We start from the raw sequence: 26,583 nt of genomic DNA on the forward strand, positions 1-26,583 counted from the left end.
CAATTAAAGTATACACATATGGATCTTTGATCATTTCTTCCCCTTGATGTAGGCTGTGCTGAAGAGACGTGTAACATGCAAACAGCCAAGTCTCAACCACTTAAAAGCCCGTGAGCGGATGTTTTTTCCAGGCTGGTACACTCAGCCATCTTCACCTCAACAGAGAGAGCGGCCACACAAGCGGCGTAAAAATTTGCCTGTCCACTTACCTCCTCTGCAAGCCAAGACAAAGGTCAGTGACAGACATCTATGAGATCAAAATAAGTTATTATTGTTATTGTTTAAAACAACTTCATCAAGCTTTGAGGCTACCTATTCCCCTGACTGAAACAGGTGACAAAATGTAGCATTAATCAAAGTGATCATGGGAAAATCAAGCTCTTCAGGCAAATGGTTGATAAAGCTTTTCTTAAAGCCAAAAAAATCATTATTAATTTCCTTTAAAGTAGCTACATACGGGAGAAATCTTTGCTTGTGTCTCAACTGCTCCTCCACTTTTCTGTTGTCCCAGAATTTGGTATCAACCCCTAGTCCACTCAAACGGCCCTTTTCCATAAAGACTGGTGGATACCTGGATAGTCCCTACAAAGTTCAAATTTATGAGTACAGTAAGGATGACGTTTTGATGATCAATGCTGAAGGAGTGTTATCAGTGCATGAAGATGACTTTGAATTTACAATCCTTGAGCGATGGGAAGAAGAGTACAACTACCACTGCAAGATAATTCGCATCCCCTTCTTCGCCCTCTTTAAAAAGTGGAAACCGTTCTATGTCTGGCGCACCAACATTCGGGCCAAGAAGATTCATTCGGCCCGGCAGTCCCTTCGAAACCATTTGTTCATTGCTAGTGAGGTATGTCACTGTGTATAAATCAAGGATGATCTGTCTTAATAACACACACTAATCTCAGTAGTATGGAAATGATGTTGTTATTAACATGTGCAAATGTCATGCAGGCTCTGAGTCCTTCACTGATAGATATCCGGAAAATGTGTTACCAAATCAGTGACACAGGCTTGTTTCACATGGAGAAAAAACACACTTACACGCTGCTGGAGTTCCAGGACAAACTGTTCCAACAACAACAAGAGGTGCAACTGTACATTCATACAAAAATTTGTCGGGATGTTTTACGTGTAAATACAAGCATATGTCTTTGTGTGCGTCCTCTGACACTTATTGCCCTCATTTATTTATTATTGTCAGATTTTAAATGACTTGGAGAAGTTTCAAGACCTGGTAAAGGAGTTGACAGTTACCGGCTGTCGCAACTACTTGATTGAACCTCCATTTATCGCAACTGATTGCATAGGTGCGTACATACAGTGTATATGAACACACTTGAATGTACTTACATAGACCACGGTGTTAAATGGTTGATAGTACGCTTTGTTTAACACAGAAAGTGAAGCAGAAAGGAGAATTATTATGGAGATCAACAAGACTTTCATCTCAAGTCGCCTTATCTGGTGGGTAATGGTCTTGAATTAGCTCCCCTTTCATACTGTTAGGTCTCTTTCTCTATTTGTGTGTTTGTAGACATACCCCCTTTCCTTTTTTAAAATCATGAAAGAGATTTTTACATGTTATAGTTGGAAAAACACAGGTGTAAGTAATGAAAAAAGTGATGACTGAATTCTACTTGGTTAATGAGGCAGAAGAGCCATCGTTAATGTTATTAGTATCAGACACGTTATCACATAAGTCCAAACCTCCTGTCTCTCGCCTACCCAGCTTCATCCGTCTTGTTGACTATTTGGTCGTCGACACTATGCACTCCTTGCTGGTGAATGCAGTGGGCAAACTACTGGCTGTGATCCAGGAGCAGGTACGTCAAACACCCAGCCACGCCGTCATTCAGACCTGGAACCAGCACTCTGAGGCTGTCACTGACCCTGCTGATCAAGAGATGGACAGGAAGGTAGGGCGTTGTTCTCTGTATTTTCACCAGTGAAACCACTGCAATTAACTGTATCCGCAAAGCACCATCAATTCAAGCAGACACAGTCCAGTAATCAGTTTTGGTTTTGGTTGGTGTGTATGTTTTTTATTAGTCTGTCGAGTCAGAAACTCTCCACGTTCAACCTCTGTTTGTCTCTGAGCTGATACTGGAGACAAATGCTTTGACCTACAAACCCTCTGAGGAAAACTTTCAGGTTTGTTACTTTGTACTTTAAGTTATATATTTCCTGATAAATTCCTATCTACAGTATACTCCTAAACAGAATGTGTATGTGTGTTTATCCTTGCATTTCTTATTTTGCAGGAGACTATTGCAGAGGTCATTGATCAGTTTGAGAAGACAGTGATGTCAGTTAATACACTCACAGCAGATCCTGATTTTGATTCACTGACAGAGGCTGGACTCTGTGAGGTAGTAAAAACAAATGTGTATATTGAGGGTAACGTAGTTGTTGTAAATGTTAATGTTGTTGATACATGAAACATATTAAAGTACTATGAGACCTCACACTATTATTAATATGTGATACCATATACTGTGTGTTTAATGTGTTTGTTACCTTTCAGACACTACATAAATTTGAAGATGGCCCCAGTCTGGAATTCATCATGGAGACTGATGGCCACTTTCAAAGCACCATCCAAAACATCAAAGTTGGTTTTTACTTTACTTTGTTTTATACCTCTGGAGATTGTACTTTGTCTATACAGTACAGTATATGTATGGGCCTGATTTGTTTTTCCCCTTAGGAATCACTGCAGTTTGCCTTTGATGCAGCAAAAGTGTACTCACACACCTTTGAGCGTTTTCGATTGTTCTATAAGGAGAATGAGAGTCTGGATCTGGATGTGATGCGGAAACAGGATCATGGTGATGTACAGTACATCATCATAGACATTATTTTTGTAGCACATCTCCCACTCACAACACAAAGAGCAGTTCAGTTGAGAATAGTGCTGTGTTCTTCTTTGTTTTTGACACGGAAGATGCCTTTGTTAACAGATGTGCTGATATTGGAGCATATTTTGCAAACTTAAAAACATTTACAACACTGACAAGTTATGAACAAAAACGCTTAAACGAGGGCTGTACCTTTGATGAATCATCAGTCCAAACAGGATTTTTTTATTTTCATGTTTGGAGTTTTTCTATATGACATTTCTGCTTGCAGAAAATTTTTATTTTTGTCAGTGGTATGATAAAGTTGCATTATAACATTGTAATACAATTGAGAATAGGTATTGAGAATAGTTTCTGAAACATTTCATTGTAGGTGCATTAAAAACTGGCAGGAAGCTCGAACATCTCAGATGTGAGGAGAGGTTGCATTCAGAAAATCAAACCCTACTTCATCATTTTAAGACAGAATACACTTGAAAACCACTAATTACATCTTATAGGTGTTTCAAATCAAGTATAGGTGTTGATATATATGTATACTAATCTATATGAAATCATATGACGCAACTGATGATACTGTTTGAGTAATAGTAAAAAGGTTTGTATTTTTTCACCTTTAGTGAAGTGAAAAGTATGCAATAACTGTTTTATTTGTGCACTTGTGAGCAGCTGAGAAACATATTGGGAGAGAAAGATGAAAAAGGCATAATGGCATATTATGTAGAAGGGAGGAGGGCAGGGTATGACTATGAATGCACCTTAAAGCTTACATTTATATCCTTGAAATACTTCCATGCCAATCTTTATTGAAAAGTAGAAAATGTTTAATAAAATTCTGGTCATGAAAAAGAAAATACAACCTGAAATGCAAACAATAAGCAGTCATATATGAGTGGTAGTTAATGGGCAAAGCATGCAAAGTAAGCAGTGTGGTTGTTTCAGACGGATGTTGACTGTTGACTTCATTTCACAGATTTGTCCTTCTTTGGAAAAGCACTGGAGTTACACCACAATGAGCATAAAGAGGCCTTAGCCATCCAACAGAAGAGAAATCTCGGTCTACTGCTGGTGGACAAAACAAAGCTCAAAGAGAAGCTTCTGTCTTCTCCCCTTTGCTGTCTGGAGGTGAGAACAAGGATATGTGCGCACAGATGCTGCACACACAGACATGTAGTTATGTAACTCTAAGTTCTATTAAACCTAGAGTGAGTTACAGTTTTTGACCATGATAAACAAGTGATTCAAACAAGAGCACAATGAGGCTTTTCTGTGGTAATTAAACCTCACTGAAATGGAAATATAAGCAATGTCCAGTGCCCCAGTGAGTGATCTAATGGAAGAATAATTTCTTTGCTCTGAATCTCTGCTCCAGGTCATCAACGAGATGCTCACTCAGCTGGCTAAGAGTAAACTAGATGCCATCATTACTGAGGCTTGTGAAGCCCAGTATAAACTAGAGTTCAATCCTTCTACTACAGTGGAGTTAGCCAACTCACTCATATTCCTGGATGAAATACAGGATAGGGTAAGACATAAATTTCATGTTAATAGAGGTTTCTTTAGTGATCATGTGTTTTAGCTTAACCAAGAAAACAAGTTATTTTTATTGTATGTTGTCATCAACTCAGCCTCTTTCCATCTCTGCTGTCTCCTTCCCACTTCTACTCGTTTCCTTTTTCCATTTGACTCTGTCCTGTATATACTCTACTTTTCTCATTTCCTTCTCCAGATTACGGTTTTAAAGGAGGAACAGGAAACAGTGTGTCAGATGTACAATCTGATTAACAAGTATTCAATTCCCACGCCACCTGAAGATCTGGTTGTTTTTGCCACCTTGCAACCCTCCATTAACTCACTGCACAGTGCCCTTGATAAAGCAGTGGGAGAGAGGAATGCAGGCATGGACAAGTTTTGCACTTCCCTAAGCAAGGACATTAAGGAGCTGAATCATGAGGTCAATAAAGTCAAGCTGAAGTCACAGGTAGATAGGAAACCTTTATTACCTATTACCAACCTAAGAGTAAATAGTCTAGGACTGTACAGTGTTTTCATGTGGTGCCTTATTGCTCAAGTGCTGTCTATACAGATACTTGTGCTCCATTTTTACTTGTTTGCCTTTTGCTTTTTGTGGAGGATAAACGAATCTTAGACATCAACGCAGATTCCTCCCAAGTCCGTCGGCTGCTGGGGGAAATCCAGATTTCTATAGACGAGATGCAGGCCCAGGCTTCCACCTACAATTCTTACCAGAAGAAATTCAAGGTGCTGCATTCTTTAGATTCACCCATAAAACACAGCAACTCATAGAATTGTTTTGTGTTGGGAAAAAGATTATGTTACAGTATTACCAATAAACAAGCCCGCTAATCCAACCCAAATCCAACTAGTTTTTCCTTTCTACATAAAGGCGGAGGTGACCAAGTTTGATACACTGGAGGAGTTAACTGCAAAGTTTAGGCTTATGCAGCTGCTGTGGGACTCTCTAGAGGAATGGGATTCTCTCCAAGATGGGTGGCGACAGGTGAGGTGCACCTACCATGATTGCATTGTTTGTGTCAGCCTGAACAAGCACTCAGTATAATATACAGATGCATGTAAGAAGCTCTTCCTTTCTTCTAACCTCGACTGTGTCCCTCCCAAGAGCACATTAGAGCAACTGGACTTGGAGCAGTTCAGCTCTCAAGTGACCAAATACAGCAAATATGTCAACCAGCTGGAGAAAGGTCTGCAATGTAATAATGTTGTGCCAAGTCTGAAGGCCAAGGTGGAAGTCATGAAGCAGAGAGTGAGTAGGAAAAGGTGTTTTGTAATGACTGACACTGTGTGTAGTTTGTGGCATACATAACAATGTTTCATAAATCGCTTTTTGAAACAATAATATATTAAAATATTGATACAACTGCTTTTTGACTCTATCTAAATAATATTCATGTTTTTTCCTTCAGCTGCCTGTGATCACTGATCTGCGTAACCCATGTATGAAGCCAGCACACTGGAAGACCTTGGAGTCAACTGTGGGGACCACCCTGAATACCGAGGAGCTTACTGTGGCTGTTATGGAGGAGCTCAACATCTTCTCCTACAGCACAGAGATACAAGAGGTAGCGTATACATGGAGATGCAATATGCCATGTTCTACTTGCCTTTACTTTAACCTACTACTTTACACTAAATTAATCCTTTTTTTTTTAGGTTAGAATGAGGTAAAGCATAGAAGTACACAAGTGAACACAAATACACAGGCTGATTATACTATATAGTTTAAACAGTACTAACACAAGCCTTGACTTTCAGGTGTCAGGACAGGCTTCAGGAGAAGCATCAGTGGAGACCATTATTACAAAGGTGCGTGGATTCCCTATGAATGTATACAGATATTATATGCCAATCTTTATCTACTGAAGAAACTGCAGTAGAAGTAAACTCTATCATGTCTGCTTTTAATCTTGCCATTTTGTGCCTATATGCCAATTTGATGACTAAAACGATTCAGCAATTACCTCTGCAAATACAGAGATTTCTGTCTTTTAAAATTTAATCACCTACTCTTTGTTCTAGAAACAATAGTCACCATCACATTTACCCACTTTAATAAACATGATTGTGTTGCAACTAAATGAAAATGAAAACTAAATTTTGCTCTCAAACCAAAAAAAAGGCAGTATTAGGTGATTTTATGGTTAGTGGCCAACATGTACACCACATCAGGTAAATATGAATCTAGCTTAGCATAAAGGCTAGAAGCAATGGGAAACAGCTAATCTGGTTCTGTCCAGAGATGAAACATCTGCCTCCCTTTTGTTCATCAAATAAACATCAATATGTTACATGTAATATATTGATTAGTGAACCTTTGATGTGCTTGTTGGCAGATTTGTTACCCTCACAGTCAACTTAGTTTTCCCCCTTCTTCCAGTCTTAATGCTGAGCAAAGTTAATTGGCTGTACCTTCATATTTAATGGACAGATACGAGCTTGGCTCTAATGTTCTTTTTTAACCAACAAACTATCCATACATGTTAATGTATAGTCCATAATTTGGCAAAATCAAAAGATTTAAAGCTTGTAAAGTAATGTTTGCAAATAATTCCAAAGTTTGTAGTTGTAAAACCAACCTTTGTAAACCTGTCTAATAAATCTGCATGGCAGATGACCCAGCTGGGTTTAATTGTATTTGATGATGCTGTAGAAAATAATGGTAGACATTTAATGTGCTGTGTATATATACCAGCCCACCTGGATCATAGAGGAGCCCGTGCCATCGTTCATATTTTAAAATTTACTATACCCTTAAAGGTAAAGGAGCCACTAGCCTTCTGATTGGACTACGTTGTGATTCGATTGTTGTTGTCCAATCAGATTCAGGTATAAAAACAGGGTCTAAATTTGTATTTGTAGCTGTATAAGAGTTTTATACACAGATTTGTGCTCTGTGTATGTACACAGATGTTCACAAAAGCACTTTTTTCTCACAGTTTTTGTGTAACTTCACTAATTATATAATTTGTTCACAGATTTTGTCCCTTTTTATTTTTACAAATACAAGTCTTTTCTATACGTGCACAAACTTGAATTTCTGATATTACAAACTACAAACTTTGAAATTATTTGTGATCATCACTTTACAACCTCACAATCTTATTGACCCTAATTTGAGCCCAAAATAATGTACTAAATGGTTCCATTCAAGTGAATGGGAAAGTGGTCTCAGACTTTTGGACCCCACTATACAGAAACCTGGGTGATGAGTAAAGTTGTCCTCAAGGATTAAGTGTGTGTAATGGGAAGTTAATATGAACACACTGCACATTGGTATCCAGACCTCAGGCTCAATGAGTGAAGCACCTATGACACAGCTACAGTATGTGCACTGAGTAAAGCTCGGTCTGGAGTCCAGACTTTTCTTTTGTGCCACAACACTCTAGTCATGAGTTAAGTCCAATGTCAGTGTGAGACACTATTTAACTTCATCTCTGTGAGAGAATACACATATAACACACACATGTAGAAAGATACTTGTAGAATGCATCACAGTGAGACCATGTTGTGTAACCTCTGTCCTCTTTAATGAGCCATGCAGGTGGAGGATGTGTGGAAGACCACTGAGTTCACTGTTCTGTCTCATGGTGACTCCAAAGACGTGTTCATCTTGGGAGGCACGGATGATATCCAGGTAGTTACATGCAGCACACGCATTCTCACACACAGGCTTTTGTAACACACTAATAACTAATCACTTATTGTTATTATTTGTGTGTTTTTCCATGTTCATTTGCTGTGTAGGTTCTGCTGGATGACAGCATTATTAATGTGGGCACGGTGGCATCTTCTCGCTATGTAGCACCCATCAAGCTCAGGGTGGACAAATTGCTGAAACAGCTGACTCTCTTCAGCCAAACACTGGTAAAGGCTTAGAACAGATACCATACTATATAGATACCATTGCATAGAATTAGCTTTCATTTGGCTACAGCTGACTGCTCTCTAAACATTGAAAGCTTGGCTGCCTGAGCTAAATGCAGTTTTACTTTGGATTTGGCCTCAAAGGTAGCACAGTAGCTCTCCCTACTGGCTGCAGAAGTAATTATGTTTTGTTTATTTTTATGGAGTCCCATATTTCAGTTCATGTAAAGAAAGACTAACATTATCATATTTAAGACTTAAGTTTATTCATATTATTAATTTCCTCTGTAATTCTCCCTCACCTCACATTGTCCCCTTTTCTCCCTTCCTTTACAGGATGAGTGGCTTACATGCCAAAGGAACTGGCTATACCTAGAGAGTATTTTCTTAGCTCCAGACATCAAAAGGCAGCTGCCTGCAGAGTCTAAGATGTTTCTTAAAGCCGACAAGTCCTGGAAAGAAATCATGGCAAGGGTCAATAAGATGCCCAATGCCCTTAAAGCAGCCACACAACCTGGTAGGTGTTCCTATAGCATGGGAGGAAAAATTGGCAAAAAGACAGGCAGACATACAATCACACTTGCACTCGCTCAGGTGCACACATTCACACACTGCATAGACACTTGTCATTTTATCCTACACAGATTTGCTGGAGACTTTTCAGCACAACAATGCTCTTCTGGATGAGATACAGAAGTGCCTAGAAGCCTACCTTGAATCCAAGAGAGTCATTTTCCCCAGGTACACACCTGTTTAATTTGTTATAAATTAGAAAAGCACAGATTTTTTTTTCATTATTCTAATTGTTTTCCCTTTATTTTTGCTTCCTTTTTGGATTAGTAGTTTTTCCTGTGCGCAAACTAGATTTGAAATTTAGGAGTATTGTATGACGATTTGCATTTCCCCCCTTGACAGGTCCCCAGTTGTTACTCTAAACATCTCTTCCCAGTGAGCTCTGAGTGATAAACACTACAGCTGATGTGTAGTGTTGACTGCCCTGATATTCATCCTTTTTCTGTCCCCTGCAGGTTCTACTTCTTATCCAGTGATGAGCTACTAAAGATCTTGGCCCAGACAAGAAACCCCCAGGCTGTGCAGCCTCACCTTAGGAAGTGTTTTGATGCCATTACCCGGTTAGAGTTTGCTTTGCTGCCTAAACAGCCTTCCAGTGGTACAGGAATGATGCTGGATGCTGGAGAACAGGAGACCATATACAGCAAAGACATCCTGTATATGGTCTCTCCTGAGGCAGAGAAGGTCAGGTTTGAGTAACCTTAACACTTTGGTCATTATGCTCTCTGGTTGTGTTTTACTCCCCGTGTTTTCTTATTTCAGTCCTTCCTGAGAGTGAGAGCGTGATTGGGAAGGAAACAGTCCAACCTTATGCTACTTTCCTTACTGTACAATACTTAAGCTTGTCAGCCATCTTAAGTTGGGGTGGGTGACTGATTGCTCAGTCACCCACTGTATAAGACATAGAGCTATCAGTCCTTCTATCACAAAAAGCAAATAAAGGCTTCATAGAAAACCCTTAATAAAAAAAGACAAACCAGCTGGAATTACATCCTTAACTGTTACTGCTCTCTTACCTGTGTGTCTAAGTGTAGGTGGGTTTGACCAAAGGTCTGAAGGCACAAGGAAACGTGGAAGATTGGCTTTGCAAGGTGGAGGAGGCTATGTTCTCCTCACTAAGACGCCTCAGCAAGGCTGCTATTGCAGACTACCAAATGAAGTCTAGGGAGGAATGGGTGGTGGCTGGACATCCATCGCAGGTGCATACACAAGCATATGCACAGACACAGACACACATACACACACTGCTGCTTTTCAAGCTTGTTGAGAAACAGGCTTGTGTGCTCTTGTGTGTATAGTATTATACCTATTGGCATTAGCTTAGTAAATGTCAAGATATATATAGTTACCAGTAAATTACACTTTTACCTTTACATTCTTTATAAGTTGCATGTATATTTAAGTATTGTAATTCTATGACTCTTCACTTACCATTGTGTGCAGCTGGGATAGATTTTCCAATTGATTTTTATCATTTCAGGTGATGCCTTGTGCTCAACTCTTTTTTTTAATAAAGGTATTTAGCATCAGTGTCTGTATGTGTCCACCAGGTGGTGCTGACCATCTCACAGATGATGTGGTGCAGGGACATGGATGCCTGCCTGGAGGGAGACCACAACCACTTTGCTGCCCTGCAGGGATTTGAACTCACAAACTTTGATGTAATTATTGATAACTACTGGCTTTTTTCCTAATTATCTGTTTTTTGTCCTTGGTTAAAAAGTAGATTTGAGCCCAGGTATTTCCAACTTTCGCTCCAACTTTCTAACTCAAGAATGTTGTGGTTGTGTGTGTTTGTATACTTTCCAGAGGCTAAATGCCCTGGCAGCACTGGTACGAGGACAGCTCCCTACTTTACACCGTAATATCGTCACTGCCCTCATCACCATCGATGTCCATGCCAGAGACATTGTCACCGATTTAGTTCGGCAGAAGGTACAGTCGTGCAGTGCTAGTGCAGTCATGCAGATTTACACAAACACCATCAAGCATCTTATATATGTCGGTTCTTGGCTTGATATGACAAGTGCAGGAGTTGACTGGAGATTTTCATGTGAGATTTGTAACAACTCACCGCCTTAAAGTAACTATTTTTTTCAGGTGGACACAAGGTCTAACTTTGAATGGCAGAGACAGCTACGATATTACTGGGACCTGGACCTGGACAACTGTATTGCCACGATGGCTCTGTCCACTTACATTTATGGCTATGAATACCTCGGAGCCTGTCCGCGGCTGGTCATCACCCCTCTCACGGTAACACATAATATATAGAGCTATATAAACTGAAAACACAAATTTTATCATCAGTTACACAAGCTTTCACCACAGCAGATATTCATAACCACTGTGCTGTCATTTTGGTTGCACATAAAGCCACAGACATGTCCCATTTTGCAAGTATAGAACAGAAACACAGAACACTGTATGTTTATCTCTTATCTCATTGAATTTTTCAGCTATGTTCACATAGTCACACCTGAGATCTTCCCCCCTCTTCTTTATCTTTCACACTGCTCTAATGTTCAGGACCGTTGTTACCTGTGTCTGATGGGGGCTCTCCAGTTGGATTTGGGAGGTGCACCAGCTGGGCCAGCAGGAACAGGCAAAACAGAAACCACCAAGGACCTGGCCAAGGCCCTAGCCATACAGTGTGTGGTCTTCAACTGCTCTGATGGGCTTGACTATAAGGTCAGCCATGACACTCTATTAATCTATAACCCACATTTCTAGGCTACTTTTTTACACTTTCTGTTCTTTGTTTACTTATTTTCCACTCAGTACTTAATTATTTGTTGCATCATTTCTTCGCCTGCATATTCAACACTCTTTTTTCCCTACTATCTTTCTGCAACTGCTCGTGTTTGGGCCATTTGAATTTGCTCTGGAAGGCCGTCACATTCTAACTGTACCTACTAAGTGTTGCCATTAGATGGCACTATTGCAAAAGCATTCTGTTATGTGCCAGTGACAGCACTGATACACCATACAGAGCCTTAGTTGTGTTTTGCTAAAACATTGCCTTAATCCGGATTTGATCCTCTATGTTTTTTAGGCAATTTTTGTGTAACTTGGTTCATTATTTAAGGAATATAAGTCAACTGTATGTTCGTAAAGGCAGCTGTCTGCTGACTGGTGTTAAATTTGGCTTATAATGGCCTAAATGTGTAATTTGTATTTATTTATTGTATTAACAGTTTAGTGGAAGGCCTAATCTATAAACCAAGTCTAACCAAATTCAAATTGACAGCAGAGGATTTGATCCTGCTATCACCCCTGAATTAACTGACAGATCTTTTGATACATCTGAGTTATTCATTGTTTCTGTTCGTGTACATCATTCACTTATTATCAATTATGATATCAGCTAAGAAACACACAACATTTTATCTATAAGTAACAACCTGCAATTATATGAGACTATACCTGTGGTTGCATGTGTTAAGGCTTTGTTCAGATCTGGCTCCACTGTCTTCTCAGCTCCATTTAACTGTAATACCATGGTCAATGAGATATTAACACCTTTGAACTATCCTTTTATATGTTACTCATGGAAGTGGTGCAAATAAGATAATGTAATGCATGTATAATGAACTTTACTGATACTGCCTTCCTCCTACAGCTGCTTGTGTACACAATGTGTTCACAAGCAAATAAAAGCTGGCTTCTGCTCAAAAGCTTTAACACTAAAAGCAAAAAACACAATCTCCTCTTACTTTTTTGTATTGGAATTATTATTGGAATTAGAGTTACTGTTATTTTAACCAATTACACGTCTCTCTTCCAGATGATGGGCCGCTTCTTCAGTGGCCTTGCTCAGTCGGGAGCCTGGTGTTGTTTTGACGAATTTAACCGAATCGACATAGAAGTGTTGTCTGTGATCGCTCAACAGCTCATAACCATACGAAATGCTAAAGCTGCCAAGGTGCACCTGCACAGACACAAATATACACCAATTTAACTTTGTTTACAAGGCATTGTTTACAGAGACATTGCATACCATACACAGAGGAGAATTAAAGACATTGCTCTGCTGTCCTAAGGTGCAAAGAATCACCAAGTGATAAGGCTTACAGATCTCAATAGTCAGTCAGTCGACCATTTGACACTTGATCCCACTGTACCAATGTGATTTGTAGCTTCATGTTTTTCTATACATACTGTATGTATTCTGATGTACTGAGGAAATTCAACACTTTATAATAAGCTTTTCATAGCTAAATAGCAATGAATTCAATGGGACTTGTGTGTTGGATAGCTCAATCTGCCCTTTGAGCTATGTACTATGGTACAAGCCAGTTTGACTGGCTAGCCAGTGGGACCATCATCTTGGAACCACCACAGATTACCTTTTTTTGGCACACATTCTAATCCACACATACTTTACTTGCTTTTCAAGATATTTCAGACATTATACTCACACATGAACAAGAACATCTCACTCAACTCTGTATGCTATGCAGCTGTCAAGGTTTCACTTTGAGGGCCATGAGATCAAGCTGGTGATGACGTGTGCTGCATTCATCACCATGAACCCTGGCTATGCTGGAAGAACAGAGCTACCTGACAACCTTAAAGCTCTCTTTAGACCCATAGCCATGATGGTGCCAAACTATGCACTCATTGCTGAGGTAACAGGCTCAGTACATATATCTTGTTATATATGCTTGGTTATCTTCACTACATAACAGTTTATCATACCCTTGTTTTTGTTTATTCCTCCAGGTGATTCTGTACTCAGAGGGATTTGAATCTAGTAAGACACTAGCGAGGAAGATGACCCAGATGTACAAGCTGTGCTCTGAGCAGCTGTCCCAGCAGGACCACTATGACTTTGGCATGAGAGCAGTCAAGTCTGTCCTGGTCATGGCTGGGTCAGAGCCTCACACACATACATACACTGACACACATGTGCATTCAGTTATAGAGACAAACAAGCATTCACCTTTTCAGGGAAATCCCAACAGGACTGTGACTGTGACACACTCACAGATGCACAAACACAAATGCATAAATATGTTCAATATATTTAGAATCAATGTGTATAGTGTGATGTTTATGAATGTTGAATGGAAAATTTGATCCTCAGCACACAGCTGTCATATGTTAGCCGAGAAACAGTTATCATTACTGAGTCAGATCATTGTGTTTGGTGTGGAACTCTCATATATTCAGGAACTATTTTAATCCAATGTAAAAGTAAAAAGTCAAAAAGATACCAGTAATGACTCAGATCACAGGGTAAAAGCCTCTGACTTTTGAAATGTCCTTGTTCTGTCCCTACATCAGATATAAAGAAAAAGGACTAGTCTTACTCTGTGTGTCATTTTCATCTGAAATTCCTTCACTTAGTCAAATCCTTCAGATGAATGAGTGTTTAGACACATGAAGAGATAAAGAACAAGATTAGATAGATACATTTGGAGACAGCAGAAACAGTTGTTCCTGGTCTGCTTGCGTGCATAAAATGATTTGAGCGGATGCTCTTGACCATATGTAGTGAAAGTCATACTTTCATCTGTTAGTTATTAGCTGATGCTCAGGGAACTGTTGTAATTGGCTTGTGATGCATTTGTCTGTCTTTGCCTAGATATTACTCCTCTGAGTCTGCTTGTTCCACACTAAGCGCACATTCATTATCTCCTGCCTTAATGTCTCTGATGTTTTTTACTCTGTTTTTTACAACTCAGTGGAGAGAGCTTGTTGTGAAGATCAGGCTGTGCAGTATAGAATTAACAGCTAACATTGACTGCTTGTTATTTTTATTGGGGGCCAGGCAGTGAAGCCAGGCCTTTTCTGAATCATCATCATTGAACCCTAGAACTGTATGGTAAAAAGTTTTTAAATTTGGCTGATTGGGACACTGATTGGGGACAGTCCCATGATGGTTTTCATTAAGTTTCATGTCTGTGTCTCAAGTGCTCCAGTGCCACCAATAGGTCAAAGTTGGAGGTGCGTTCAAGCGTGTAGCTTTTGAACCGTATTCCTGATTACCATTGGATTCTTGGTTGAAGCTAAGTTCAATGCAATGCCATGTTGGATTTTATGCAAAAGTGTGTTTTCACTAGTTCTTGGACAAACTTTGTCCAATCCTCACTAAAATTGGCACAGATGAGATACAGACCAAGCCCCAGAAAGGTTATCCCGCAGATTTTTGATTTGTAAAGGTTTTCAACTATAACAGCCAATCAAAATTGGCAGCAAAGGAGCCTAGCAAGAAATCGAGTCATATCTCAGCCAAACTTTAATCAACTGACATCAAACTTTCTGTGAGCGCTCACAGCCATGCCCTTGATAATTACATATTTCCACAGCAATTCTGGCTGCTTTGATGCTATATTTATATCTGTATTTGTAATAAGTTTATTGTCTACTGATTATTACAACATTTATTTTCCCATAAAGTGGTCATTTATTTCATTGAAATTCAACAACTACTTTTGAAGAGTTAGCTATCAAGTCCATTTCCTCTTCAAGTTGCATGTATATCTGCAAATGCTGTTTAATTTTCTTTGATATTTTAATGCAATTAAGAATATTTTATGCTGAAAAACTTAAAATGGAGGATTATTTACATTAAAGTCATATAATTTGTAAAGTAACAATGTGTGTGTTCTTAGGTCTCTAAAGAGAGATAACCCCCATCTGAGTGAAGACGTGGTTCTTATCAGAGCACTGAGGGATTCCAACCTGCCAAAGTTCCTCACTGATGATGCTGTGTTGTTTGGGTAAGCCTATCAGACTTTTTGGTAAGGGAATACATCTTACTTCTGTTTCTCCAAATGCACACAGGCTGAAAAATTACAGTACATTACAGGCTTGCCAGCACAAATAAGATAAGGTCTAACAAGTGAAAGTTATATTTTTTTGTTTGTGTTGTTACATGTGAAAACAATTATTTTGTATTTTGTGTATTATGCCACCCCACCCCCCTCCACACTCAATCCAGTGGCATACTGTCAGACCTGTTCCCTGGTGTGTGTATCCCTGAGCATGACTATGGTGTGTTGTACTCCACCATTCTGGAGTCTCTGGTTAAACGGAACCTGCAGCCTCTGGCGAGCATGACCAAGAAGGTAAAGTGCAAGTGGGAAAAGTGAATGCATTGAAAGTTTACATATTTTGCTTATGTGAAAAACTTTGCATGTATTATACATAGATTGTAGATATGTTGGACGTAGCCTCCTTGACGTCACATAGGTTTCTTATGAGCGGTTTTGAGGCTCAGTGGGCTGCTCTGCTGTTGCCATCTTGGCAGTGCCTGACTCCCGGTTAATCCAACAATGGGCAAAGAGGTGGGGTGTGGGCCAAGACTTTGGTGCATGCCAGTTTGATAACTGTGGCAAACATATGCTTCTGTTAGCATCTTTAGCACAGCTGGGCATCTGGGAATTTTGCTTGAAGGCTTACCCAAGGCTTATTCATTTGCTGGATGAATAGCTAGTTAATGAGCTAATCTAAGTTAACAAGCCAGGTATGGTGAACACAGACACCGATCCCCTTCTAATTAGTAGAATTTCACTTACCTCATTATACAGGTGCACAGACTTCCTCACCTTCCCGCACAGCACACCTTATTATCTGGCTGACATTTTCATGGGAAATCACCCAAAAGGCACCAACACCACAAACACAGCCGAGTGGTCATGTTGACTCAATTAGCTGAAGTGACACCTAGCAGACAGTGAACGGACTGTGATGGAACCCACCTGTCACTAAAAGTGGTCACGCCCTCAATTATGCATAACTTTAAGCCTTGATACAATTTAAAAGGATGAAAACTCACCCACTGTACAGTTTCCATGAAGGGGGAAATTGTAGATAGAGATGTACATAGAGACTAAAACTGTTGTTTGTACCAGGCTGTTTATTTCTTCTGTGAAGTTGGGCATTTTAACATGGGAGTTGACTCATTTTTGGAGCCACTTGGTATTATACTTAAAGGAATAAGGCTGGTATTATTCTTAATGTTTTTTAGTGTCAACAAATTCCACAAAAAGACAATAACCAATAATTTGTTGGTCTGTCTTACAATGTTTCCTGACTTCTCTACCCTGTGTGCAGCACTCAGCCCCAAAATGATCTGTTCCTATTGAAGATGTAAATCATAAAAGAACATGTCTAATATTTAGTTTGATTATGAGAAAAGGATGTGTGATTTCCGGAAATAGCAATGGAGTGCATTCTACGGTAAATAGAGTAAATGGTGCATATGTTGATGACTAGTTTCTGCCACAAATTTATACACATTTGCTGCATCAGTCAGTACTTAGGATGTTAGTTAGTATTGGTAATAGTTATTGGTCAACACTGGTGGTTTAATATTTGTTTACAGGATAAATTCATACTGCAGGTATTTCAGCCTGCAATAGGATTTATTGCCAGCCATACCTTTTAAAGGATTGGTTCACCCACATGTATGAAAATACATATTTTTTTCACTTACTTTGTCTCTATCAGTTTCCAGCCATGCAGACATAGTTGTACTTGCTGAGGTTTTGATTGATTTCTACCACCACTGCAACACAATATATGTGAATAGAATTTTGTTTGTTTTATTTGGATATAGTTGGAAAACTCAGATTTGTGGTGTAAGTCAGGGTTATCTTTGACACATCTCATATTTCTTTGCTTTATTCTATGTGTTCTTATGACCAGGTGATCCAACTCTATGAGACCATGTTAGTGCGTCATGGTGTGATGTTGGTAGGGCCTACTGGTGGCGGTAAGACCACTGTCTACACCATCCTGGCAGACACATTGGAGAGCCTCCATTGCACAGGAGACAAGGCTAACAACCCCTTCTATCAGCCTGTCAAGACCTATGTTCTCAACCCAAAATCTGTCACAATGGGAGAGCTCTATGGAGAGGTAACTTTAGATTTAAAAGTAAGTGATACAAAAGCTTCTTTGTTTTCTCTTGATACATTCATTATTTGCCTCAACCTCAGGTTAATACCTTGACACTGGAGTGGCGTGACGGACTGATGGCTCTGAGTGTCCGTGATGCAGTCAATGACACCAGTGATGACCACAAGTGGGTGATCTGTGACGGGCCAGTTGACGCCTTGTGGATTGAGAACATGAACACTGTACTGGATGACAACAAGATGCTCTGTTTGGCTAATAGCGAGAGAATCAAACTGACTCCATCCATACACATGGTGTTTGAGGTCAGAGCTGCACATAGTGAAAATGGGATTTTAATGTTTTGTATGGTCTATAAGTAAGATTTAGATATTCATATTCACAGAGTTGAATTTGAGTACACAATTAAATATACAATTCTACTGTATTTTGTGCTCCTAGATTGCCTCATCTAATCTTGTACCTGTGAAGCCTTATATGCCTATAGAGTTGACATGTATGACTATGTGTTTTGCAGGTCCAGGACTTGGCTGTGGCATCTCCTGCCACAGTCAGTCGTTGTGGGATGGTATATATTGATCCTGATGACCTTAAGTGGATGCCCTATGTCCAGACATGGATCAGTGGTCTCGGAGCCAAGGTGGCACATAATGCATCTCTGTCTTTTCTAGAGGTTTTTAACAGAATGTATACAGAGTTGCAAAAATATTGGCTAAAAGCATTCTCATTGTAATAGAATATTTGTGCAGTGTGTGTTTACAGTATAACTAGATTTGTATGTGACATAGTCTCACAGGTCAGCATTACATTTGTATTCTGATTTTAAGTGTTGCATTTTACTTTGATTACACGTTTAACAAATTTGTGGAGTTGTTAGAGTTAGTTTAGTAGGGTTTTTAATTACTTTAGGATTAATTTCCACTTAGCTATTTAACCCGAGGGAGTCTGTCTCACCCTGCCTCTCCAGGACAGAGAGAGCATATCCCATATTTATTGTAATTCTTAGTTTTTCTCTGCTCACTACAGTTCTCAAAGCCAACAGCTTGTAGATATGGGTTTTCACATAGATCACTGAGTAACCCTTTGCCTACAGTCATCTCTCATCAACTCTTTCTTCCATGACTTCCTGTTGTCCTTCTAGCTTCCGGACCCAGTACGTGCATACCTGCTGGAGCTGTTTCAGCACTATGTGGAGAAGGGTCTCCAGTTTGTGATGAAGCATTGTACCCAGGTGATTCGCCAGGTGGACATCAGTAAAGTCACCACTCTGTGTTTCCTGTTGGAGGCACTGCTGCTGGGCAAAGGAGGACCAGACCTCAAAATGGTATAATAAACAAAAACACTTACTGTCACTTTAGGCAGTTTCAGTGGATGCCACACAGGGGCCAGTCTGTTAGTGCAGTTCAAGGCAATTTTGCACAATAGCTCAGCTCTGTAACCAAAAAGATTTAGTATGATGGGAAAGATTTAATGACAAAGGAAAAGGCAGCACCAATTGGACCCCCACAAATATACTCCATATTTGACAAGAGCATGCTGTATGCTACGTGTTCACTTTGCTTTGAACGCTGCCATTACTTAGTGATTGAGCTTCTTTCTTCTTCTCTTTTGTGTTTGTGTTGGTGTCAGGATTCTAAGCACCTCAATGGTGTATTATGTCAGACCTTCATATTTTGCTACCTATGGGCAGTAGGTGGCAACCTGACCAGTTCAAATTGGGAGGCTTTTGACACCTTTGTGAAAGAGCAGTTTGAGGACAACAAATTTGTGAAGGTATTTATATGTGCAAACATCCACAGAATGATACAGACAGAAATAGATCAACTGCATGACAGGTTTTTGCACTATATAGGAACATTTTCAGACACCACATACTTTAATAACACACATACAAAAAGACAAAATGTCATAACTAAGTCTCACATTTCCAGGATTGCTGTCATAACTGTTCTCTGCCACTCAAAGCAAATCTCGTCAAACCCATCTTCCAGCACGTTTTCTGGTATTAGCATGAAATATGTGAAAAGGCCTGAAGGTTAGCTCATATATTACACCAAAGTACTTTTTTTTTTTTTTTTTTTTTTTTTTTTTTAGATTTTTTAAAGATATTTTTTGGGCATTTCTGCCTTTATTAACAGGACAGTAGAGAGTGACAGGAAAGGGGCAGAGAGAGAGGGGAAATGACACGCAGGATAGAGTCGGGCCAGTCAGGAGTTGGCACTCGCCTGCTAAGAGCATCCACTCATGTGGTACGCGCCCTAACCGCTCCGCCATCAGGCCGCCAAACCAAAGTACTTTTGACACTGGATGTATGTAGATGGAGCACAGCTAATCTGAAAGGAGATTCTGCTGGAGATTCTGAAATGAAGACATTTCACAAGTACGACATGAAGACAAGAAGAGAAACACCACATTCTACTTTTTAGTAACACCTTCAGTAGGTTACAAGAAACATATTGGAAAGGTAAATCAGATGAGCTTTGTGCCAAGGTTATAGAAGTCCATTGTATATCATTATTCTACATTGCCAACTTTAGATAATTATGAATCATTGGTTATAGAATGGAGGAAATCATTTTTATTTGTGAAGGATGAGGTGCAGAGAATTGGACAAAATAGGGTGAAGGCTGATATTATGAGTCCTTCAGCCCAGCCGGAAATGGAAAGTAAATTGTTTGAGAGGTTTGACTTGGCTGGCAAAAGTGGCAGATGATTGAAGGAATATCTTGCTGACAGAGACAGAACACTGTAAGATACGAACATGACTCACTTAGCTGCAGATGGAGTGAGAAAGCAAGTGAAAGGTTTATGAAGGCAGAGTATCATCTGGAACATCCCACATGGTTCCACATCTGTTTATCTGTCTTTGAATACGGAGCTGATGGTTTGTGTTTTTTGGTGGTGTGTGTACATTTTTGTGTGTTTAGCATATAATGAAGCCAGTGAAGCTTGATAATAAAAACTGCACACACACACACACACACACACAGCATGATTTAGGGAAACAAATATGGCATTCATATTCAGCATCACATGTCACAGGGAAACTTCTAAAGCACCACATAAACTACAAACAAAAGCAATCATCAGAGAAAAATTTGTTCTTTAATGCCAAATTTCTAAGGATTTTCTTAACTTGTACACACAGTCTTATGTTAAGTGTTTGTATGTGTGTTAATTAATCCACATCTTATGTGCTGTGTAGCTCCCCAAGTCTGGCACCCTGTGGAGCATGTACATGAACTTTAACCACAAACATTTGGAGCCATGGGAGACGATAATCCCATCATTTAAATACAGCAAAGAGCAGCCATTTTTTGAGATGCTGGTTCCCACCACAGACACCATCCGCTATGGATACCTGATGGAGAAACTGCTATCTGTGCAACGTTCTGTACTCTTCACTGGCGACACTGGAGTAGGGAAGGTAAGGATTCTCGAACAGTTGGAGTGGAGTGGAGTTCTGTACTGTCAATGCTACTGGAAATTCTTCCCACCTCAACCATCATTTTCTGTTGAAATTTTGAAGGTGTAAATGATAGCTCCTCATCTATGGACACCCAGGAACCCTATGCTTGTGTCTCTAAACAAGGTTATTTACACATACAGTATCTTCACCAAAGCATGGAACAGTCAGTCTTTCTATGAAACTTGCTGTTAAATAAAAAAAAGTGGCGGGTGACTCTGTGTGTACTGGAAGAAGACCTGGAAGTCTACTCTCTCTCTAGCTCATCAGTGCCGGTTGGCAGGAACAGGGACCATTGTACATATACATATGTATATTTGGAGGGAGATAGCAGGATACCATGAAAAAAAAAGTAAAAATATTGCAATGAATACTAAGAATACAAAACTAAAATCATAAAAAATGAAAATAACTGCGCCTATATTACAATGCAGTAGAATACAATAGATATAATAAATATGTAGGTTGGAAAGGTAATTGTAATATATACATTAAACATCCCAGTGATGACTGACTGTTCACTGTGAAAATGAACCTTACATTGATACAATTCAAATAGTGTAGATTACAACTCAAGCTTTAAAGCATAGTTCAAGGAAGCTAGAAAGGAAGTGGTGTTCTACTAACCTGGAAGAATTTCTACAGGCTTGGAAAGATAGCCTCACGGCATATAAAAAGAGTCTCCGTAAAGCCAGAACCTCCTATTATTCATCATTCATAGAAGAAAATAAGAATAATCGCGGGTTTCTGTTCAGTACTGTAGCCTGTCTACTGTAACTGGTTTATATTTTGACTGGGCCTCTTCTGTAGATCTTTCTGAGCTCACTTCAACAGTTTCTTCATCTAAACCATTGACTTGTCTTCTAGACCCTGTTCCAACAAGGCTGTTCAAAGATGTTTTTCCTTTAATCAACAACTCTATACTAAGGCTAATTAACTTATCTTTATCAACAGGTTATGTACCTGTATTTTATGATTTGCCGCTATACAAATAAAATTGAATTGAAATTGAATTGTAAAACTTGGTAGACAAGGGGAAATTGGTGTGAGTGTTTTTAAAGAATTTCTATGTATCTGTCTCTTGCAGTCTGTGGTGGCTCGGGGCCTTCTCAACAGTATCCAGGAAAAGGCTGGATACCTTCCTGTCTATATCAGCTTCTCTGCTCAGACGTCCTCTGCCTGCACACAGGAGATCATTGAGTCCAAACTGGAGAAAAAGAGGAAAAATATCCTGGGTAGGAGAACAAGTTTCTTAAGGACAATATGCTACATTGCCACTGACTGTTTACATCATATGCATACCATATAGTTGACAGCAGGGTATCTCATAAAAATAGTATATGCAGTCAACATCAGCGATGGCCGAGTCAAACCTTTTTCATAGCTAAATACTCCCTGTTCACATTACCCTGTTCACTGCAGCCATGCTTGTTTGTTATGGAGCTACGTAAACACACCAATAAACAGGGGCTGCAACAGTATTGTATGAACTTGTATTGTATGAACTTTTTTTTCCTTTTGTTTCTAGGTGCTCCTGGCAACAAGAAGTTAGTGGTCTTTGTGGATGACTTGAATATGCCGAAGCTGGACAGTTATGGCTCTCAGCCCCCGATAGAGCTCCTGCGACAGTTCCAAGATTTTTCTGGCTTCTATGACAGAAATAAATTCTTCTGGAAGGAGATCCAGGTACAAATAATATGAGCTAATTTGCCATGACTATGTATGTGCATTGAGCTGGTTTTGGCTGCTTGAAGTTATACAGCTATTTTTGTAGTTTCCTATAGATTTGGTTTCCCTTTTATGAATCAGCAAACAGACAGGTAAACACAGTCTTCAATAGGCATTTAGAACAGATAGGCCAATTAAAGTTCTGAGAAATAGTCTTTCTTGCTGAGAGTTAGCTGTCATTTAAAAAAAAGACAGAACCTAACAGGTGCTGCATGGAGTTACTGAAACCAGCTGTTACTGGGCCAGTCTATCTTCAGTCATAGCTTAATTCCTCTGAGCTTCAAGGTCTTGTTTTCTATTTCTACATGTGTTAAACACAGAACATACATCCTGCAAACAAGACAGTTGTGGTGTTATTGGAAAGCACCTTAGATATAACAGTGTAGCTGTTTCCTCCTGTTTCTAGTCTTTGTACTAAGCTATAAACCATCCAGAAGGTGTAGTTGACTCATAGAGATAAAATCAATATCAGTGTTCTCACCTATCTCTGGAAGACTGCAAACAACTGTATTTTGTAAAATGTTGGAGTCCTTTAATGTTTAAGATTTGTTTAAGATCAGTTTTCTTTTAAGTCAAAAAAGTGTATCTATAGCTCTTTAGTTTTTGTTTTCACATAGTCAGCATCAACTTAATTTTGCCTTCTAGTGGGAGTAATGAAGACTGTCCATTTATGTGAGAAACCCATTCATCTTGTGTGCCTGTGAGTGTTTGCAACTGTATGTGTGTTAACATTGTGGACCCATATCTGTATTCTGCATTCATGGAGAGATTCCTGTATGAACTTGTTCTATACAACCACACACTACTTATGGTTTGTAAACTGTATGTGATGTCTTATAATGTGGTTGAGTGTGTGTACTATATGTGTTGGTGTCCAGGTGTGTACTTGTGATGTTGGGGTTAACATAGGCAGTAGCGTTCAGGGAAACCATAGTTGTGAATATGATTAATCTTGTGATAACATATTGCATCACAGACAGCCAAAACAAAATTAAATCAACATGATTATTATTTTATTGAGTATACTTGTTTTCCATTCACCTTTACCTCACTGTGAAGTTTTAGTCCTGACATACTGTATATCAACATCAGGATTTGATGTGTAGTGTGTAGTTTAAAATGTGAGTGATTCCAAAATCAGTGCAACAAAAGACAGCTAGAGCTTTAGCTTACTGCATTTTCCTGCACCTGAATACTGACCGTGTGTAACTATTTTCCTCTATTTTCTTCTATTTTTTCTTCTATTTTACTTTTTTGACCCTGCTTTTAACTCTTTTGTTTTTATGCTGTTTTATGCTGTTCTGTTCTTGTAAAGCACATTGAGTTGCCTTGGTATGAAATGCGCGATATAAATAAAGATGCCTTGCCTTCTCTATGATGTGCCATCCCACTCCTGCCTGCTCCAGCTGTGAATTATTATTTAGTTATTTGAATCTAAAGAAAGGCTAAAGGTATCTGATTTTCCAGATGATGGAATGACAGGCTGTAGAGCAGCAATGATACTGTTATTGTTTAGTACTAAAGACATTTGATGAAGTTTCATATGGGAAATAATCCATCCTCCCATTCTACTCTCCCTCTCTCATTCTGCAGGAAATGACCATTGCAGCAGCATGTGCTCCTCCAGGAGGGGGACGCAACCCTGTGACCCCCCGATTCATCCGCCACTTCAGCATGCTGTGTCTGCCCATGCCCTCAGAGCACAGCCTGAAACAAATCTTCAATGTCAGGATACAAACACATCTAAACAGTCACATACAACAGACACACACACAATCAGTGTACAAAAATGATTGCTGTCAATGACTTGTCACACATACTTTTATAGCTTTAAAGCACTATGATATCTTTGTCTTGCTCCAGCTCTATCAATCTTTATCATTTCTTCATTTCTCCCACTCCTTAAGTTTTCTTTAGTCACATTTAATTCCTTCTTTCATGCTATATAAAAACTCTTTTCCTTCCTAACCTTCCTCCAGGCCATCCTGAGTGGTTTCCTCAGTGAGTTTTCCCAAGTGGTGAAGGACTGTGCTGGACAGATTGTGGATGCAGCTGTGGAGATTTACAACCGTTTGAGTGTGGATCTGCTGCCCACTCCAGCTAAGTCTCACTATGTATTCAATCTCAGAGACCTCTCCAAGTGTGTCCAAGGTGAGACATAGCCACACATGTTGTCTGTAGCACAGACACACAGAAGTCATTAGACAGCCTGGATTTTGCATAGAACAGTTTCTGTTGTTACATCTGCTAACAACTAATGGCCCTGAGCTGCTACCAGGCCAAGTCTGTCAAGTTTTTAAAATGTTGTGGATGAGGAGGTAAACATGAATATGAGAGAGATAAAAGAAAGCATGCATGCAATTGAATGTACACCATCTCCTTCCTCAACAGCACAAACAAAACTTTGGATTTGCTAGAAGAGACTGACATACAGAGAATGTCTAAATCTAAATGTCTTTGTGCCTCCACAGCATGAGACACAGCTCTGATTTATCTCTTCAAACCACATTAATAACATTTATAAGTCTTATCCCCATGCTTCCAGATCGTCTGCACCATCAACCCCCCTGCTGTCTTTCCCTCTGTCCCTCAATTTCTTTTAGCCAGCAGGCATCATCAGATCACAAAGATGAACTGAAGTGACTTTTACCAGTTTTCTACACTCTGCTTGTTCAACATAGGCAGAGTGCATTACTCAAACACACAGTGTCCTTTATCATTGCATATAGTACTTTTGCTGAGGTTTAATAAACCAGTGCCCATTCTTCCCATCTTCTGATATTGTTGTCTCTCTCTTTGCAACCTTAGCTTCTGTTCTGTTTACATTCACATGTATTAATAACCATTATATTATATATACCATTAATAGTAAGATGAGCAGCAAACTTGCTCTTTTGGAAGCACTGATATGAAAATACTGTCTATATTCTCCATCAGGCCTCTTGTTACACATGATTTAACAGTCACACATATACACAAGGACTTACACATCTAAATCTTCATTGTTAGATCTTTATCGTTTTCCTTTCCTTTGTTGTTTAGTAGCTTTATGGGATTTTTCTCTGTCTCAGTTTTTTTACTGTTTTAAAAACAAGTCTCAGGTGGCTGTGCTTATGTTTTTGCTTTTCTTTCAATCACTTTGTTTTCTTTTAGATATTTTTCATCTTTTTTTTTCATTACCTTGTACCTTAGTAATATGCATATTGATTTAAAGTGGGAAAAAAACAGCAGTTCATTTTTCCATACATATTTCCTTCTCTTAATGTTCAGGTATATTGCAGTGTGAGCCAAGTCAAGTGAGAGATAAGAACCAAATCTTCCGTCTCTTCTGCCATGAGTGTCAGCGGGTGTTCCATGATCGACTCATCAACAACCAAGATAAGACCTATTTCAACACTATCATCTGTGAGATGGCCAGTAAGAACTCTCCCAAAGTCCACTTTCATGATTTACATCGCTAAATACGCAAACTGTTTGAATCCTGCAAATGTTGGACTTCTATATGTCGTTTTCCACTTTTCTTTGCATCCTTACCAGTTGAAGAATACTCCTCTTTTGACCCTCTCTTTCTTTCTGCCAGAGAAATATTTCAGTATTGATTTCGAGCCCTCATACTTTGTGACTCAGCCCATCATATTTGGAGACTTCATCAAGGTCAGATCTTATTATGGAAAGTTCAGA

The 26,583-nt window shown here is 39.3% G+C and overlaps 1 protein-coding gene across 1 annotated transcript in view; it reads left to right on the plus strand.

Moving 5' to 3' along the window:
• The window catches only part of dnah6 (dynein, axonemal, heavy chain 6), a 54,609-nt gene that overhangs the window by 1,005 nt on the left and 27,021 nt on the right, over positions 1-26,583 (plus strand). Inside the window, exons 4-48 of the mRNA XM_071503919.1 lie at positions 53-232; positions 512-853; positions 958-1,092; positions 1,208-1,313; positions 1,404-1,470; positions 1,736-1,922; positions 2,056-2,157; positions 2,268-2,375; positions 2,531-2,617; positions 2,714-2,834; positions 3,838-3,989; positions 4,237-4,389; positions 4,594-4,845; positions 4,998-5,126; positions 5,272-5,385; positions 5,506-5,649; positions 5,810-5,965; positions 6,159-6,209; positions 7,945-8,037; positions 8,148-8,267; positions 8,604-8,784; positions 8,912-9,008; positions 9,296-9,524; positions 9,875-10,039; positions 10,391-10,501; positions 10,650-10,775; positions 10,941-11,096; positions 11,370-11,531; positions 12,628-12,765; positions 13,304-13,471; positions 13,566-13,714; positions 15,461-15,568; positions 15,790-15,916; positions 17,499-17,711; positions 17,792-18,013; positions 18,226-18,348; positions 18,850-19,032; positions 19,338-19,481; positions 20,914-21,135; positions 22,262-22,409; positions 22,703-22,860; positions 24,496-24,627; positions 24,882-25,053; positions 26,173-26,319; positions 26,483-26,556. Coding sequence (XP_071360020.1) covers positions 53-232; positions 512-853; positions 958-1,092; positions 1,208-1,313; positions 1,404-1,470; positions 1,736-1,922; positions 2,056-2,157; positions 2,268-2,375; positions 2,531-2,617; positions 2,714-2,834; positions 3,838-3,989; positions 4,237-4,389; positions 4,594-4,845; positions 4,998-5,126; positions 5,272-5,385; positions 5,506-5,649; positions 5,810-5,965; positions 6,159-6,209; positions 7,945-8,037; positions 8,148-8,267; positions 8,604-8,784; positions 8,912-9,008; positions 9,296-9,524; positions 9,875-10,039; positions 10,391-10,501; positions 10,650-10,775; positions 10,941-11,096; positions 11,370-11,531; positions 12,628-12,765; positions 13,304-13,471; positions 13,566-13,714; positions 15,461-15,568; positions 15,790-15,916; positions 17,499-17,711; positions 17,792-18,013; positions 18,226-18,348; positions 18,850-19,032; positions 19,338-19,481; positions 20,914-21,135; positions 22,262-22,409; positions 22,703-22,860; positions 24,496-24,627; positions 24,882-25,053; positions 26,173-26,319; positions 26,483-26,556 — 6,654 coding nt within the window. The remainder of the gene's footprint in view (positions 1-52; positions 233-511; positions 854-957; positions 1,093-1,207; positions 1,314-1,403; positions 1,471-1,735; positions 1,923-2,055; positions 2,158-2,267; positions 2,376-2,530; positions 2,618-2,713; positions 2,835-3,837; positions 3,990-4,236; positions 4,390-4,593; positions 4,846-4,997; positions 5,127-5,271; positions 5,386-5,505; positions 5,650-5,809; positions 5,966-6,158; positions 6,210-7,944; positions 8,038-8,147; positions 8,268-8,603; positions 8,785-8,911; positions 9,009-9,295; positions 9,525-9,874; positions 10,040-10,390; positions 10,502-10,649; positions 10,776-10,940; positions 11,097-11,369; positions 11,532-12,627; positions 12,766-13,303; positions 13,472-13,565; positions 13,715-15,460; positions 15,569-15,789; positions 15,917-17,498; positions 17,712-17,791; positions 18,014-18,225; positions 18,349-18,849; positions 19,033-19,337; positions 19,482-20,913; positions 21,136-22,261; positions 22,410-22,702; positions 22,861-24,495; positions 24,628-24,881; positions 25,054-26,172; positions 26,320-26,482; positions 26,557-26,583) is intronic.

This window comes from Trachinotus anak, unplaced genomic scaffold (genome assembly GCF_046630095.1).
Source record: "Trachinotus anak isolate AG129_WGS33_773 ecotype Australia unplaced genomic scaffold, CSIRO_AGI_Tana_v1 ptg000019l, whole genome shotgun sequence".
In the NCBI taxonomy this organism is placed as follows: Eukaryota; Metazoa; Chordata; class Actinopteri; order Carangiformes; family Carangidae; genus Trachinotus; species Trachinotus anak.